General features: G+C 44.9%; 1 protein-coding gene across 1 annotated transcript; it reads right to left on the reverse strand.

The window, feature by feature from the left end:
• Window positions 1–10,808: 10,808 nt before the first annotated feature.
• LOC110919072 lies at window positions 10,809–11,315 on the reverse strand. Its single transcript, XM_022163348.1, has one exon. The coding sequence runs from the start codon at window positions 11,313–11,315 to the stop codon at window positions 10,809–10,811; it is 507 nt and encodes a 168-aa protein (XP_022019040.1).
• Between the last annotated feature and the right edge of the window lie 237 nt (window positions 11,316–11,552).

Raw genomic sequence — 11,552 nt, forward strand, 5'->3', positions numbered from 1 at the left:
TTTTGTTGTATGGGTATGCATCAATTCTGTTATGTACCGTGTGAGGGTTTTAGAATTGCTTAAGCTTTGTAAAAGCTTATATTACCGGAACTCTACCCATTTGTGAATGGGGTCGAGTGTACTCCATACCTTTGTCGTATGAGTCCGCGTCAATTCCATTGTTTGCCGTTTTGGGCTCAGTAATTGTGTTAAGTGTTTAACAAAAACTTGTGTATCCGGCCGGATAAAACATGCAAGTCTGTTTGCCTTTTGCTGGCCTATTACAATATTTGTGTGTGGTTACCACTTTGTATGGGTATCGCGAATGAAGATTTTGCCAATCTGTTTTTGGGATACCGCAAAGTGGAACACGCATTTGTAATAGTAATAACAAACAATAATGTAAAAAATTGCTTATTTATTGATTTGCAAATGGCCTGCGGCCCGATAGGTTACATAGAGAAATGTAAGAACATGGCTTACATATAACAGCGTCGAAGCTGTTGTGCATTCCATGTGCGTGCGATAGGTTCGCCTTCTAGTGTTTGCAATCTGTACGCGCCTTTCCCTAAGACCTCTTTGATGAGGTAGGGTCCTTCCCACTTGGGGGCGAGTTTGCCTGGGCGATCGGCATTAGATGCCTCATTGTCGCGTAGGACGTAGTCTCCTGGGTTGAAAGTACAAACGCGGACGCGCGCGTTGTAGTACTTTTCAAGTTTGGATTTATATTTGGCCTCGTTGATGGCAGCGTTTTCGCGCCGTTCTTCCAAGAGGTCCAAATCGATCCTGCGTTCCATGTTGTTGTCTAGTTTTTCAATAGCCAACATTCTAGGAGAGGGGAGACCTACTTCTGCGGGGATCACCGCTTCTGAACCGTAGACTAGGCTGAAGGGTGTTTCCCCATTGCTTGTTTTTGGGCTTGTGCGGTGAGCCCATAAGATACTTGGGAGTTCATCGACCCAGCCATGCCTGGCCGTTCCCAACCGTGCCTTGATCCCTTCGACTAGGCTTTTATTGATACTCTCGACTTGGCCGTTCCCTTGCGGGTGTGCGACTGAGGAGAATATGTGCTCAATGTGTAGTTCCTCTAGCCATTTTTGAAATTCGTCGGCAGCGAAGTTGGTGCCGTTATCGGTGACAATGCACATTGGTAATCCGAAACGGCAGATGATGTGTTCCCAAATGAATTTTCTTGTTATCATAGCAGTGGTTGAGGCCAGTGGTTTTGCTTCTACCCATTTGGTGAAGTAGTCAACCGCCACTATGATAAATTTAACCGCACCTGGAGCGTCAGGGAAAGGTCCCACAACGTCAATTGCCCATTTCTGAAAGGGCCATGCGGTTGTGACGGGGACTAAGTTGTTTTTTGGCCGCAAGGTTTTTGGAGCATGACGTTGACAGTCGATGCACTTGCGCAACTCTTTGACGGCGTCCAGGTGCATGCCGGGCCAGTAATACCCGGCATTCATGATTTTGGCCACTACCATGCGTGGTCCAGCGTGTATGCCACATATGCCCTCGTGTATCTCTCGAATGAGGTATGTGGCATCCTGGGGGTTGACGCATCGTAGTAGTGGCCCAAGGTATGACTTGCGGTATAAGATACCGTCTCCTATTTGATAATGGCACGCTTTGTATTGTAGTTTGCGTGCTTCTGATTTGCTTTCGGGAGTCACACCGGATTGTAGATATGCGATAATAGGTGTCATCCATGATGTTGAACCGTATTGAATGACGTTGACTTGGCGCAGGGGTACCGAAGGATTTTGCAGGATTTCGATGCGTATCTCCTTTGCCAAGTGTTGGAAGCTGGTAGATGCAAGTTTTGATAGTGCATCTGCGGACTTGTTTTCGCTTCGATTAATATGGCGAATATTGAATGAAGCGAATTTGGATTTTAGTTGCAGGACTTGTTCGAGGTAGAGGATCATGATATCCCCCTTTGCGGCATAGTCGCCGCGTACTTGGCCTGCAACTAACAAAGAGTCGACGTGGGCTTCCAGATGTTGCACGCCGATTTTGACTGCTAAACGTAGCCCTGCTAACAGAGCCTCATACTCTGCCTCGTTGTTTGTGCTTTTGAATTCGAGGCGGATTGCATATGTGAGTTCTTGGCCGTCGGGGCTGACGAGTCGCAGACCTGCACCCGCTCCTTCATCGTTGGAGGCACCATCTGTGAAGAGTGCCCATGTCTCTGAGGAGGGTGGCGTTGGTGCAGGAGTTTGTGCTTCTTCGCATTCTTGGATGCGATTCACCGGTACTTCGGCGGCGAAATCAGCTAAGATCTGGCCTTTAATCGCGGGGCGCGGTTTATAATGTATCGTGTGCGCGCCCAGCTCAATGGCCCATTTCGCTAATCGCCCAGAGATGTCGGGTTTGGAGAGGATCGGGCTGATCCTGTAATTGGTTAGCACTGTGATGACGTGGTTTACGAAGTAGCGTCGCAACCGTCTTGAAGCGTGCACTAATGCTAGCACCAATTTCTCCATTATTGAGTACCTCGTCTCTGGGTCGTTGAGCATCTTGCTGATGTAGTAGATGGGTGTTTGAACCCCCTTTCGCTCCACAATTAGTACCGCACCCACCGCGTTGTCCGCGGCGGATAGGTATAGTATGAGTGGCTCATCCTTGCGTGGTGCGGTTAAAGTTGGGAGTTGTATCAAACACTCCTTCATTTCCCGGAAGGCCTGTTCAGCCTCTGCGGTCCACTGGAATTGTTCTTTCTTTGAACAGCTCCGCAGTGTCTTGATGAACGGATAAGACTTAGCTGCGTGGTTGGCTAAGAATCTGTTGAGTGCCGCTAGCCTGCCGGCTAGCCGTTGCATATCTTTCATCGATGAAGGCGATGGCATGCGCTCGATCGCCTGGACCTTCTCCGGGTTTACCTTGAATCCATCTTTAGTCACGATGAACCCAAGGAACTTGCCTTCTTCCATTCCAAACGAGCATTTCCCTGGATTGAGCTTTATGTTAACGCTTCGCAGAGTTTGGAATGTTCTTTCGATATCTGTGAGCATGGTATCTTCTTCCATGCTCATGACGACCAGGTCGTCCATGTAGATTTCGACACTTTTGCTTATTTGGCCGCGGAAAGTGTCGTTCATCAACTTTTGGTAGGTTGAGCCCGCGTTGCGCAACCCAAACGGCATTTTTGTATAGCAGTAATTTCCGGTGGGAGTCCGGAATGCCGTTTTGTCTTCATCCTCGATTGCCATTTGTACTTGATGGTATCCTTTGTAGCAATCGAGGAAACACTTCCACCTGAATGGTGCGAGATTATCGACCTTTTCGTCGATTTCTGGAAGCGCGTAACAATCCTTGGGGCAGGCTTTGTTAAGGTCTTTGTAATCGACGCACATGCGCCAGCCCCCGGACGGTTTTTCTACCATGACTGGGTTGGACAACCAAGTCTGGTATTTAACTTCCCGCAGGATGCCTGCGGAGAGCAGTTCTTCGATCTGCTCTTGCATCGCCTGATTTTTAGCTGACCCAAGGTGGCGTTGGCCTTGGATCACTGGCTTGATACCTGGCATGGTATTCAAGTGATGCTGCGCAATATCACGTGGGACCCCGGTCATGTCTGCGGGTGTCCACGCGAAGATGTCTTGGTTTCTGAAGAGGAGCTGCTTCAGTTGCGCTTTGGTGGTTGGGGACAAGGCGTGACCCAATGTGACCTTTTGTTCTGGGTATCTCGCGTTGAGAACCCATTTTTCTGGCTGGTCATTGGGGGTGGGCCTTGCGACCTTGGTCGGACGTACTTCGTCCGACATCATGACGTCCCTGCGGGCATAGATTATCGCGACCCCCGATTCGGTTGGGAAACCAACCGCAGAGTGGGGGACCGACGTAATCATATTGAAATCTCCTTGGGATTCTCTCCCGAGGAGTACGTCATATCTGGAGGTGTGAGGTAAAACCATGAAGTTCACCTCTTCTGTCCTTGTGCGGTTTCCGCTGGAAAGACGCACAGGAAAAGTAATCTGGCCTAGGGGAAAGACAGTTTCCCCTGCGAACCCGGTTAACGGGTAATCTACTGCTTGCAACCGATCTTTGTCCTCCTGGTCGAACTGGTTGAAGCATTGTTCGTAGATTATATCAGATGTACTGCCCGGGTCGATGAATAGACGCTCGGTGCAGTAGTGTGCCAGTTGGCCTGAAATGACGACGGCGCGCCTATCGCGCGGTCCGCCTCGGACTTTTGGAAAGACGACTTGTTCGTCCTTCCAGTCACATTCCGGCCTTCTTGCCGCTTTCCGCGGCCTGCCCTTGCCTCCGTGGATCATGTGGGTGGAAGCCACGTGCATGGTTCGTTTCCCGGAGGAGGTACCTTCGCCGTGAGGGGTGATGCGCTTGGTGGGTTTTTGCCCACCTGGCAAAAGATGTTGCAGTTTCCCCTCCTTTAAGGCGCGCTCAATCTCCAGTCGGAGACTGATGCAGCTGTTGGTGGTGTGGCCCGAGTCCTTGTGGTACTCACAGTAGAGTGTGAGGTCCTGATTTTTCTTGGACTTCATTGGTTGGGCCGGTCGCAAGAACTGTGGGTCCGCAAGGAGGACCTCACTTGGCGACATGGTGATCTCGGTCCAGTTGCGGTCCCGAGATTCTTTCTTGGACGCCCGATTGTCTCGGGCGGGGTTGTAGTTCTTTGGGTCGAACGTGTTGGTTTGTGGGAAGTATGGTTTGGAAATATCGCGATTTCCAACGTCCCGGTTGCGTTTATTGTTACGCTTGGACCCTTGTTGGGATGTTTTCGGCTTGGGGTTTTGCCTTTGCCACATGCGGTTCGAGTGACCGCTGTGTCTGGGCGTATTTCTTGACCGCAGTCATGACATCTTCCCATTTTTTGGGCAAGCCCTCCTTGCCAGAGATGGTCATGATCATCTCTCTGTCTTTGACGGCCCGGATGAAGTGGTTTCGTGCCATCTGGTCTGCCACGTCACCTATCTCCAGGCACTCTTTATTATAACGGACGACGAATGCTTCGAGCGATTCGTCGTTCCTTCGCCAGATGTTCATGACGTCACACGAATCTCGTTCGTGGCGTCGCTGCTGGCAAAAATGTGCGAGGAACTTGGTACGCAAGTCCTCGAATGAATCCAGTGATCCCACTGGCAAAGAATCGAACCATGCCCTGGCCAGGCCCGTAAGGGTCTGGGGGAAAAAATTGCACCAAGTGGGTTCGTCCCACTGGCCGTTGATGCCCGCGCCTATGAAGACGTTCATGTGGTCGTCCGGGTCGGTCGAACCATTGTATTTCCCAACGTTGAATGGGAACTTTGTCGTGGTGACCTGGGCGTTGGCAATCCGCGTGCCGAACTTGGAATTTTCGGCCGCTGCCTTTGGCCTGTATGGTTCGTTCGCAGGGCGCTTTGCCGCCCTAAGGTATGTGTTGCGGGGGTGACTGGGAGGAACATAGTTGCGTCCTCCCGGTCTGCTACTGGTGTCATGTGAATCACCGCGGTAGCTATGGTCGTCAGGGTCGGTATGACCGTACCCTTCGGTGTATGGTTGTGGGCCCAATCGGCTCTGAATGCCGGGGCCGCGTCTGGAGGTTGATCGCCTCCTGTCCTCGCCATGGGGGCCAAGGCGGGTATGTACCGGTCCTCTGGTGTGGGACCCGTATGAGGAATCATCCTCGTTGAGGGTGTGGACCGAACAGTAAGACGATCCCCTTTCTTCACGCCGGCTTCTTGAAGCCGGGCGTGAATGGATCCTGCCGTCGTATTGTAAAATACGCTCAATAGGGGTGTGCGGTGCTGGGGGAAGACCAGCTCGTATATTCGCTTCAGTACAAGCGCGGTTGTATGCTGCAGTCAGCGTAGCTGCCTGCTGCTCGTACCAGGCATGAATGGTCGTGCCTGGTGGGATCACAGATGGGAACTGTGATAAGTCATGTCCGAACATAAAGGAGGGGCTCCTTTGTGTGGACGTGCCAATGTGTCCGGGTTGGGAGGTCGAGGCATTGACCCCTACCGGGTTTGGGATTGGAGGATTTTGGTTATCCGCAGTATTGTTTTGGTGATCAGTCATGATCGTGAGAGGAAAAAGGGATGGATTAGAAAATGCTAAGAGTAGCGGTGGGCGCCAATGATGAAACAATGGTTAACCGGGCAGGGTTAACTCACTGGTCTCGTCAAGAAGGGTTAATCCCTTCCTCTCGAGGATCGCTGGCTGGATCACCGGTGGTTGATCTCCTGCACAAGGAAACAAGCCGTGACTCGTAACAAGGAGGATGGGGTGGGGGGTGCTCCTTGTTACCACTCTCCGGCGTGAGAATCAGTAGTTTGCTTGGGAAGCAAAGTAAGATAGTAGTAGTAGTGAGAGAGTTGTGAGAAGATACCTCAAACCTGGTTTGGGGTTGGTATTTATAGCCGAGGAGTGGAGGAGGATGATGATGGATGGACTGACGACGTGCTGCCCCTTTTCAGGTGTGTCAGGCTCGTCGGTTATGGAGGTTACGCCACGTCAGTCCATTGCTTACGTAGCTCTGACAGGTAACTGTCATTGGTGCCACTTGCACTGTGGTGTCAGTACCACTTGCTTGAGTACATAGGATGCGGTGCAAGCCGCATCGCTACGTGCGGTAACATCTGAAGTTACCGCGTCTCTTACTTGTGATCAAGGAATACGCGAGATGCGGTGCTAGCCGCATCGTCGTCTTGCCTGCATCCCTTGTCGTGACGAAAATGTCCGTATGGTGCGGTGTCAGCCGTACCACTACGTTCATCTTCTTCTATGCCTAAGGTAAGGCTTTCCTGTATTGATAGAAGTGTTCACTGGACGTGGTGCGATGCCGCGTCGCTGTGAATACTTCCGTTTTCGTATACCAGATGTGATGCTATGTCGCATCACTCTACCGTTCTCCTGTTCCATGTAAGTCCTCCTTTGCTACTAGATAGATTGGATTCAACCCTTGTGTTGATGCGTTACCGCATGGGCACAAGTGGGTTGTTAGCTAGTGGGGGTTTTGATAAGGGTAATGGTCATTCGCGGTCGATGCTGACGCGAGATCTGGGACCATACCCCTTCAGAAAGATAAAAAAACGCTGAGTTTTATTGTGTAATTTTTTTCGAAAAATAATCACGTATAAAAAATAATTGTCGTTTAAATATGATGAGGGAAAATGACATGTGATTAGCATGTGCACCTTTATTTTGATCTTCCTATTTTACCCCTTCTGGTAGTTCCAATGCCCCAATTATTTACAAAAATGTCACCGCATCAATCTCAGCCACAAACCACTAAGATCTTGTGGCTGAGAATCGTTCTCACCGTTCTCACACTTTGAGGCGTTCTTTCTTGATCCTGTTCCTATCTATACTTTTCTATAAAAGGAGAAAACCAAGTGACATAAGAAAAGCTGAGGTGGCAGCCATAAAGGCTGTCCAACAAGGCTTTTCTTATGTCATTACTGCACCATAAACCTTAATATATAAAATCACTTTAATTTTCAAAGGTCTGGCCCACATCAATACTTTCAGAGGCCTGTCCGTTATTAAAAATTTAAACATCTGCCCATATATAAAAGGGCAGCTGTTTATAGACACTTCAAACCTTTGCCCATAACTTCTACCCATATTCAAAATTTAAAATCCTGGCTCCAAATTCAAAATTCAAACTACATATCAATCTCGCTCCCTATAAATAACATATATGAATTTGGTTCCACATTCAAATTTCAATTTATCTCTCTCACTCATATTTGCGATCATATCTATCTAACTCAAATGCATAGCTCTCATGATTGAGCCGGTTAATCTTCTATTACAGTTCTGTGTTCAAACATTTGTTGACTCTGTTTACACATTATCCTTTCAATATCATTGTTCCAATATCGTTGTTTCATTAAAGCTCTGTTTCACACATCAACGTTTCACCTCAGCTTTTCTTATGTAATATATTATAATGGGTGTGGTTCAATTTGTGATAGATTCTAAAAAATATATATACATTGTAATGGTATAATCAAAAGTCTATAGAAACAAAGTATATTAAAAGATTATAAAAATATAAGGTAGTGTTTGGTATGCAGGAATGAGAGGCAAAATTGAATGGATGATTACGAGGAAATGAAGAAAATGGTGTTTGTTTGGTCAATTGAATGGAATCACCCATTTCAAAACTCATTCCATTCCCTCAAAATCATTCCATCCACCCCCCATGTTTTTTTTCCATTCCATATCCTCTTGCACCATTCATCAACAACACAACAACCCACCACCTTTGCCACAACCCACCACCACCACCACCCACCACCGACACCATCGCCGCCACCCGCCACCGCCTACTTTGCCACCCCGACAGCCACCGCCGCCATCGTTACCACCCATCGCCGCGACCAATTGCCAACGCCACTCGCCACCGCCACCCACCACCATCGTTGACGCCACCACCACCGCCACCACCAACCACCGACGCCACCTACCGCCACCTCCGCCGCCACCAACCACCAACGACCACCGTCGCCGCTGCACTGCCACTCGCCGCCGCCACCACCACCCATGTCACCGCCGCCACCCACCACCACCACCTATAACCACCCACAATCACTACCACCGACCACCACCACCACTCAACGCTGATTTTATTCATTCGGTTTTCTTGCCTACCAAACAATACACTAATAATTCATTTCATTCACACATGGTAACCAAACAAGATATGGAGCGGTAATGATCCACTGTATTCCCTCGTTCATTTCATTTCTTCGTCCATGCCATTACCCCATACCAAAAAGAGCCTAAATGTGTTCTAAAGTAAAAAAAAAATAAAAATTAAGGTGTTACACTGTTACTGTATTTTAGAACACGGAGAAGCGAAACTTTTTACAATATTGAATTATGAACTATGACGTTCAAAACGTGACTATGACGTCCATGCCTTTTAGAATAGATGCTTGACTTTTCTCGTTCAAAACGTGACTTGCTTGTTTTGGAAGTTTGGGGGTGGATCGTGGAGGTTGTTTGGGACCTTATAGAAATTTTTAATTCACACCCTTCAAAGTGTTTTCATCTTACACGTGAAACTTGTTAAGTTTTTTTTTCTTTTTTTTTAAATAAGGATGCTTTAATAATATTAATAACCTTCTAAATTGTCATACTAAATATCGTCGGCAGTGTTTAAACACACCGATGGTGGGATTGAATGACGTTACTAGACCATGACTAAACTTGATATCTCCTACGTTGTGTTTACGTTCTCTTAACCCCTGGCCTCTAAGAGCATTCACATCCCTTCCATTATACATTGTGTGTGTGGTTTTTGAGAAGAGAGAAAATGTTATTGTCTATTTGTGTATTTTAGGGACACTATTTACACTCTATATTTTTTTAATATATTCCGGAAGTAGTCGTAAGTGGAGAGAAGAAAAAATGTAATTATAAAAGTATAAAAAAAGATATTATTTATTTGAAAAGTAAAAAAAAAATAGTAATTTTTAATCTAATACTAATAAAATAGTCTACTTAATGCCACATGGCATTTTCATACTAATAAAAGAGTTTACATAATGCCACATGGCATTATTCTATCCTTCAATTCACTAATATTATTATTATTATTAATATTAATTACTTAATACAAAACAATAAAAAATTCCTTAACAACTAATAAATGTTTTTATTGTCTACTTAAATATTGATCATTTACTTTTGAATTATCTGAAATATATAATTAGTTATTAGTAACAATTCTACTTATAATAAACAATTTCAAATAATATTAATGTGACAATACATTCTTATTCTTTAAAAGGATTTTTTACTATATGTTTAAAACATCTATTAAATAAATTATTATTTTCCATTATAATAATAAAAATGGTAAAGAATAGGTTAGTCCGATACTTGAAAACCGGTTTACTTCCATGCTTTAAAAACACTTTTAATGTTATTAGACTCGTGTAATACACGGGTTTAAGGATAGAATATCTTCGTAATAATTTTGATGCAAGTCTACACTCACCGGATATCCTAAATAGAGTTATATTGATCGAAAGAATAGTTTATGTAATCGAACTCTACTACAGGTCATATCACTGGATAATCAGGTTATTGAGGCACTCATATTATCCGGAAGTAATACTGTCACTTAAATGTTTATCCCTAGATTTCGTTTAATACTGCCAAACAGAAGGATACGTATCGAAAAGAAGACAGTTTCCTCTCGTCCTATGTTTTGCCATGACGATAAATAAAAGTACAAGACAATCTCTATGTAAAGTTGGTTTGTTTCTAAAAGAATCGGTTTTTACGCATGACCAACTCGTACGTCATCTATGGTAAAAAAAAATTCACTTATATAAATTTTTGAAGACAACATAAAATTAAATAAGTTATAATTTTATATCCTTAAACCCGTGTAGTACACGGGTCTAATAATCTAGTATAATATAAAGTAAAAAATGATGAAAGAGATGTAAATGCTTAGAGTCTCATAAATCATAATCACAAAAAGCAAGGTGCATAACAAAAAGGAAACTTAACCTTTTAAGTATGGTCGTCCACTGGCCAAGTTAAAGTAGATGAAAAAGAATACTTTTTAATTTAAAAGGGCTGGTTTTGAATATTTGTAACGACTAACGAGTATAGGACCGTGTCCGTTATTTTCTGTTTGGGCACCTTAACGTTGACTAGAAAGAAACATCCAACGGAAAACATAGTATGGGTGGTCATCGAGCCACTAAGAATGACGTGCCACAATTTGTATTCTGGTACTCGGTTTTTCTTTTTTCTTCCAAAATTTTCATTATTCTTATTTTTTTAATTCTATAAAATGTTTTTCTTTTCATTGCTCACGGTCGATTTTTTTTTTTTTTTTTGAAAAGCAGATTTTATTGCAACACGGCCGGCCTCAAAAAACAGGACCGCATCAAACACCAACTACAACATATACAATGGGTAATTACACCAATCTCTCCAAACAATATTACGGTGTTTGGATCGATTTTTAACCAAAGAAAACCTAACGACCTAACTTCACCAAAGAATTCACCACTATCCCCTTTCCCGTCTGAAAAATTCTTCGCGTTCCTCGCTTTCCATATAGCCCAACACGTCACCAAAATAAGACCTTTGACAATATCCTTAGCTTTATAGTCCCCATCGACTCCTTTATGGACTTCCAGAAGGTCAAAAATAGAGAAGGCGTAGATATGAGGAATTTTCATCCACTCGCTTAACCGTTCCCAAACCCTCAAAGACTTATTACAAGCCGAAAACAAATGGTCCACCGTTTCAATCCCGTCTCCGCAAAGAACACAAAGATCCGATCCAACTGAAATATTTCTTTTTCTGAGCGCCACTCTTGTCGGAATACGATCAAGCACCGCCCTCCACATAAAAATTCTAACTTTCGAGGGCACCCAACCACATCCTTTTACCGTGAACTTGACCTCCTCAGTGTAAGCTTCCGAAAACAGGTTCTTAAAAGAGGATGTAGAGAACTTGACCTCCTCATGTTCGAATTATTTGATTGAAATACCGTTGCTTATAACTGAAAAAACGACCAAACTTAGTTAAGTGCATTGGCAAAAATGCAAAATTAATAATAATAATAATAATAATAATAATAATAA

This window comes from Helianthus annuus, chromosome 16 (genome assembly GCF_002127325.2).
Source record: "Helianthus annuus cultivar XRQ/B chromosome 16, HanXRQr2.0-SUNRISE, whole genome shotgun sequence".
Classification (NCBI taxonomy): Eukaryota; Viridiplantae; Streptophyta; class Magnoliopsida; order Asterales; family Asteraceae; genus Helianthus; species Helianthus annuus.

Bases quoted from the DNA above. Each gene is read 5' to 3' on its own strand.
- LOC110919072 (XM_022163348.1), bottom strand. From the start codon at position 11,315: ATGTGGAGGGCGGTGCTTGATCGTATTCCGACAAGAGTGGCGCTCAGA.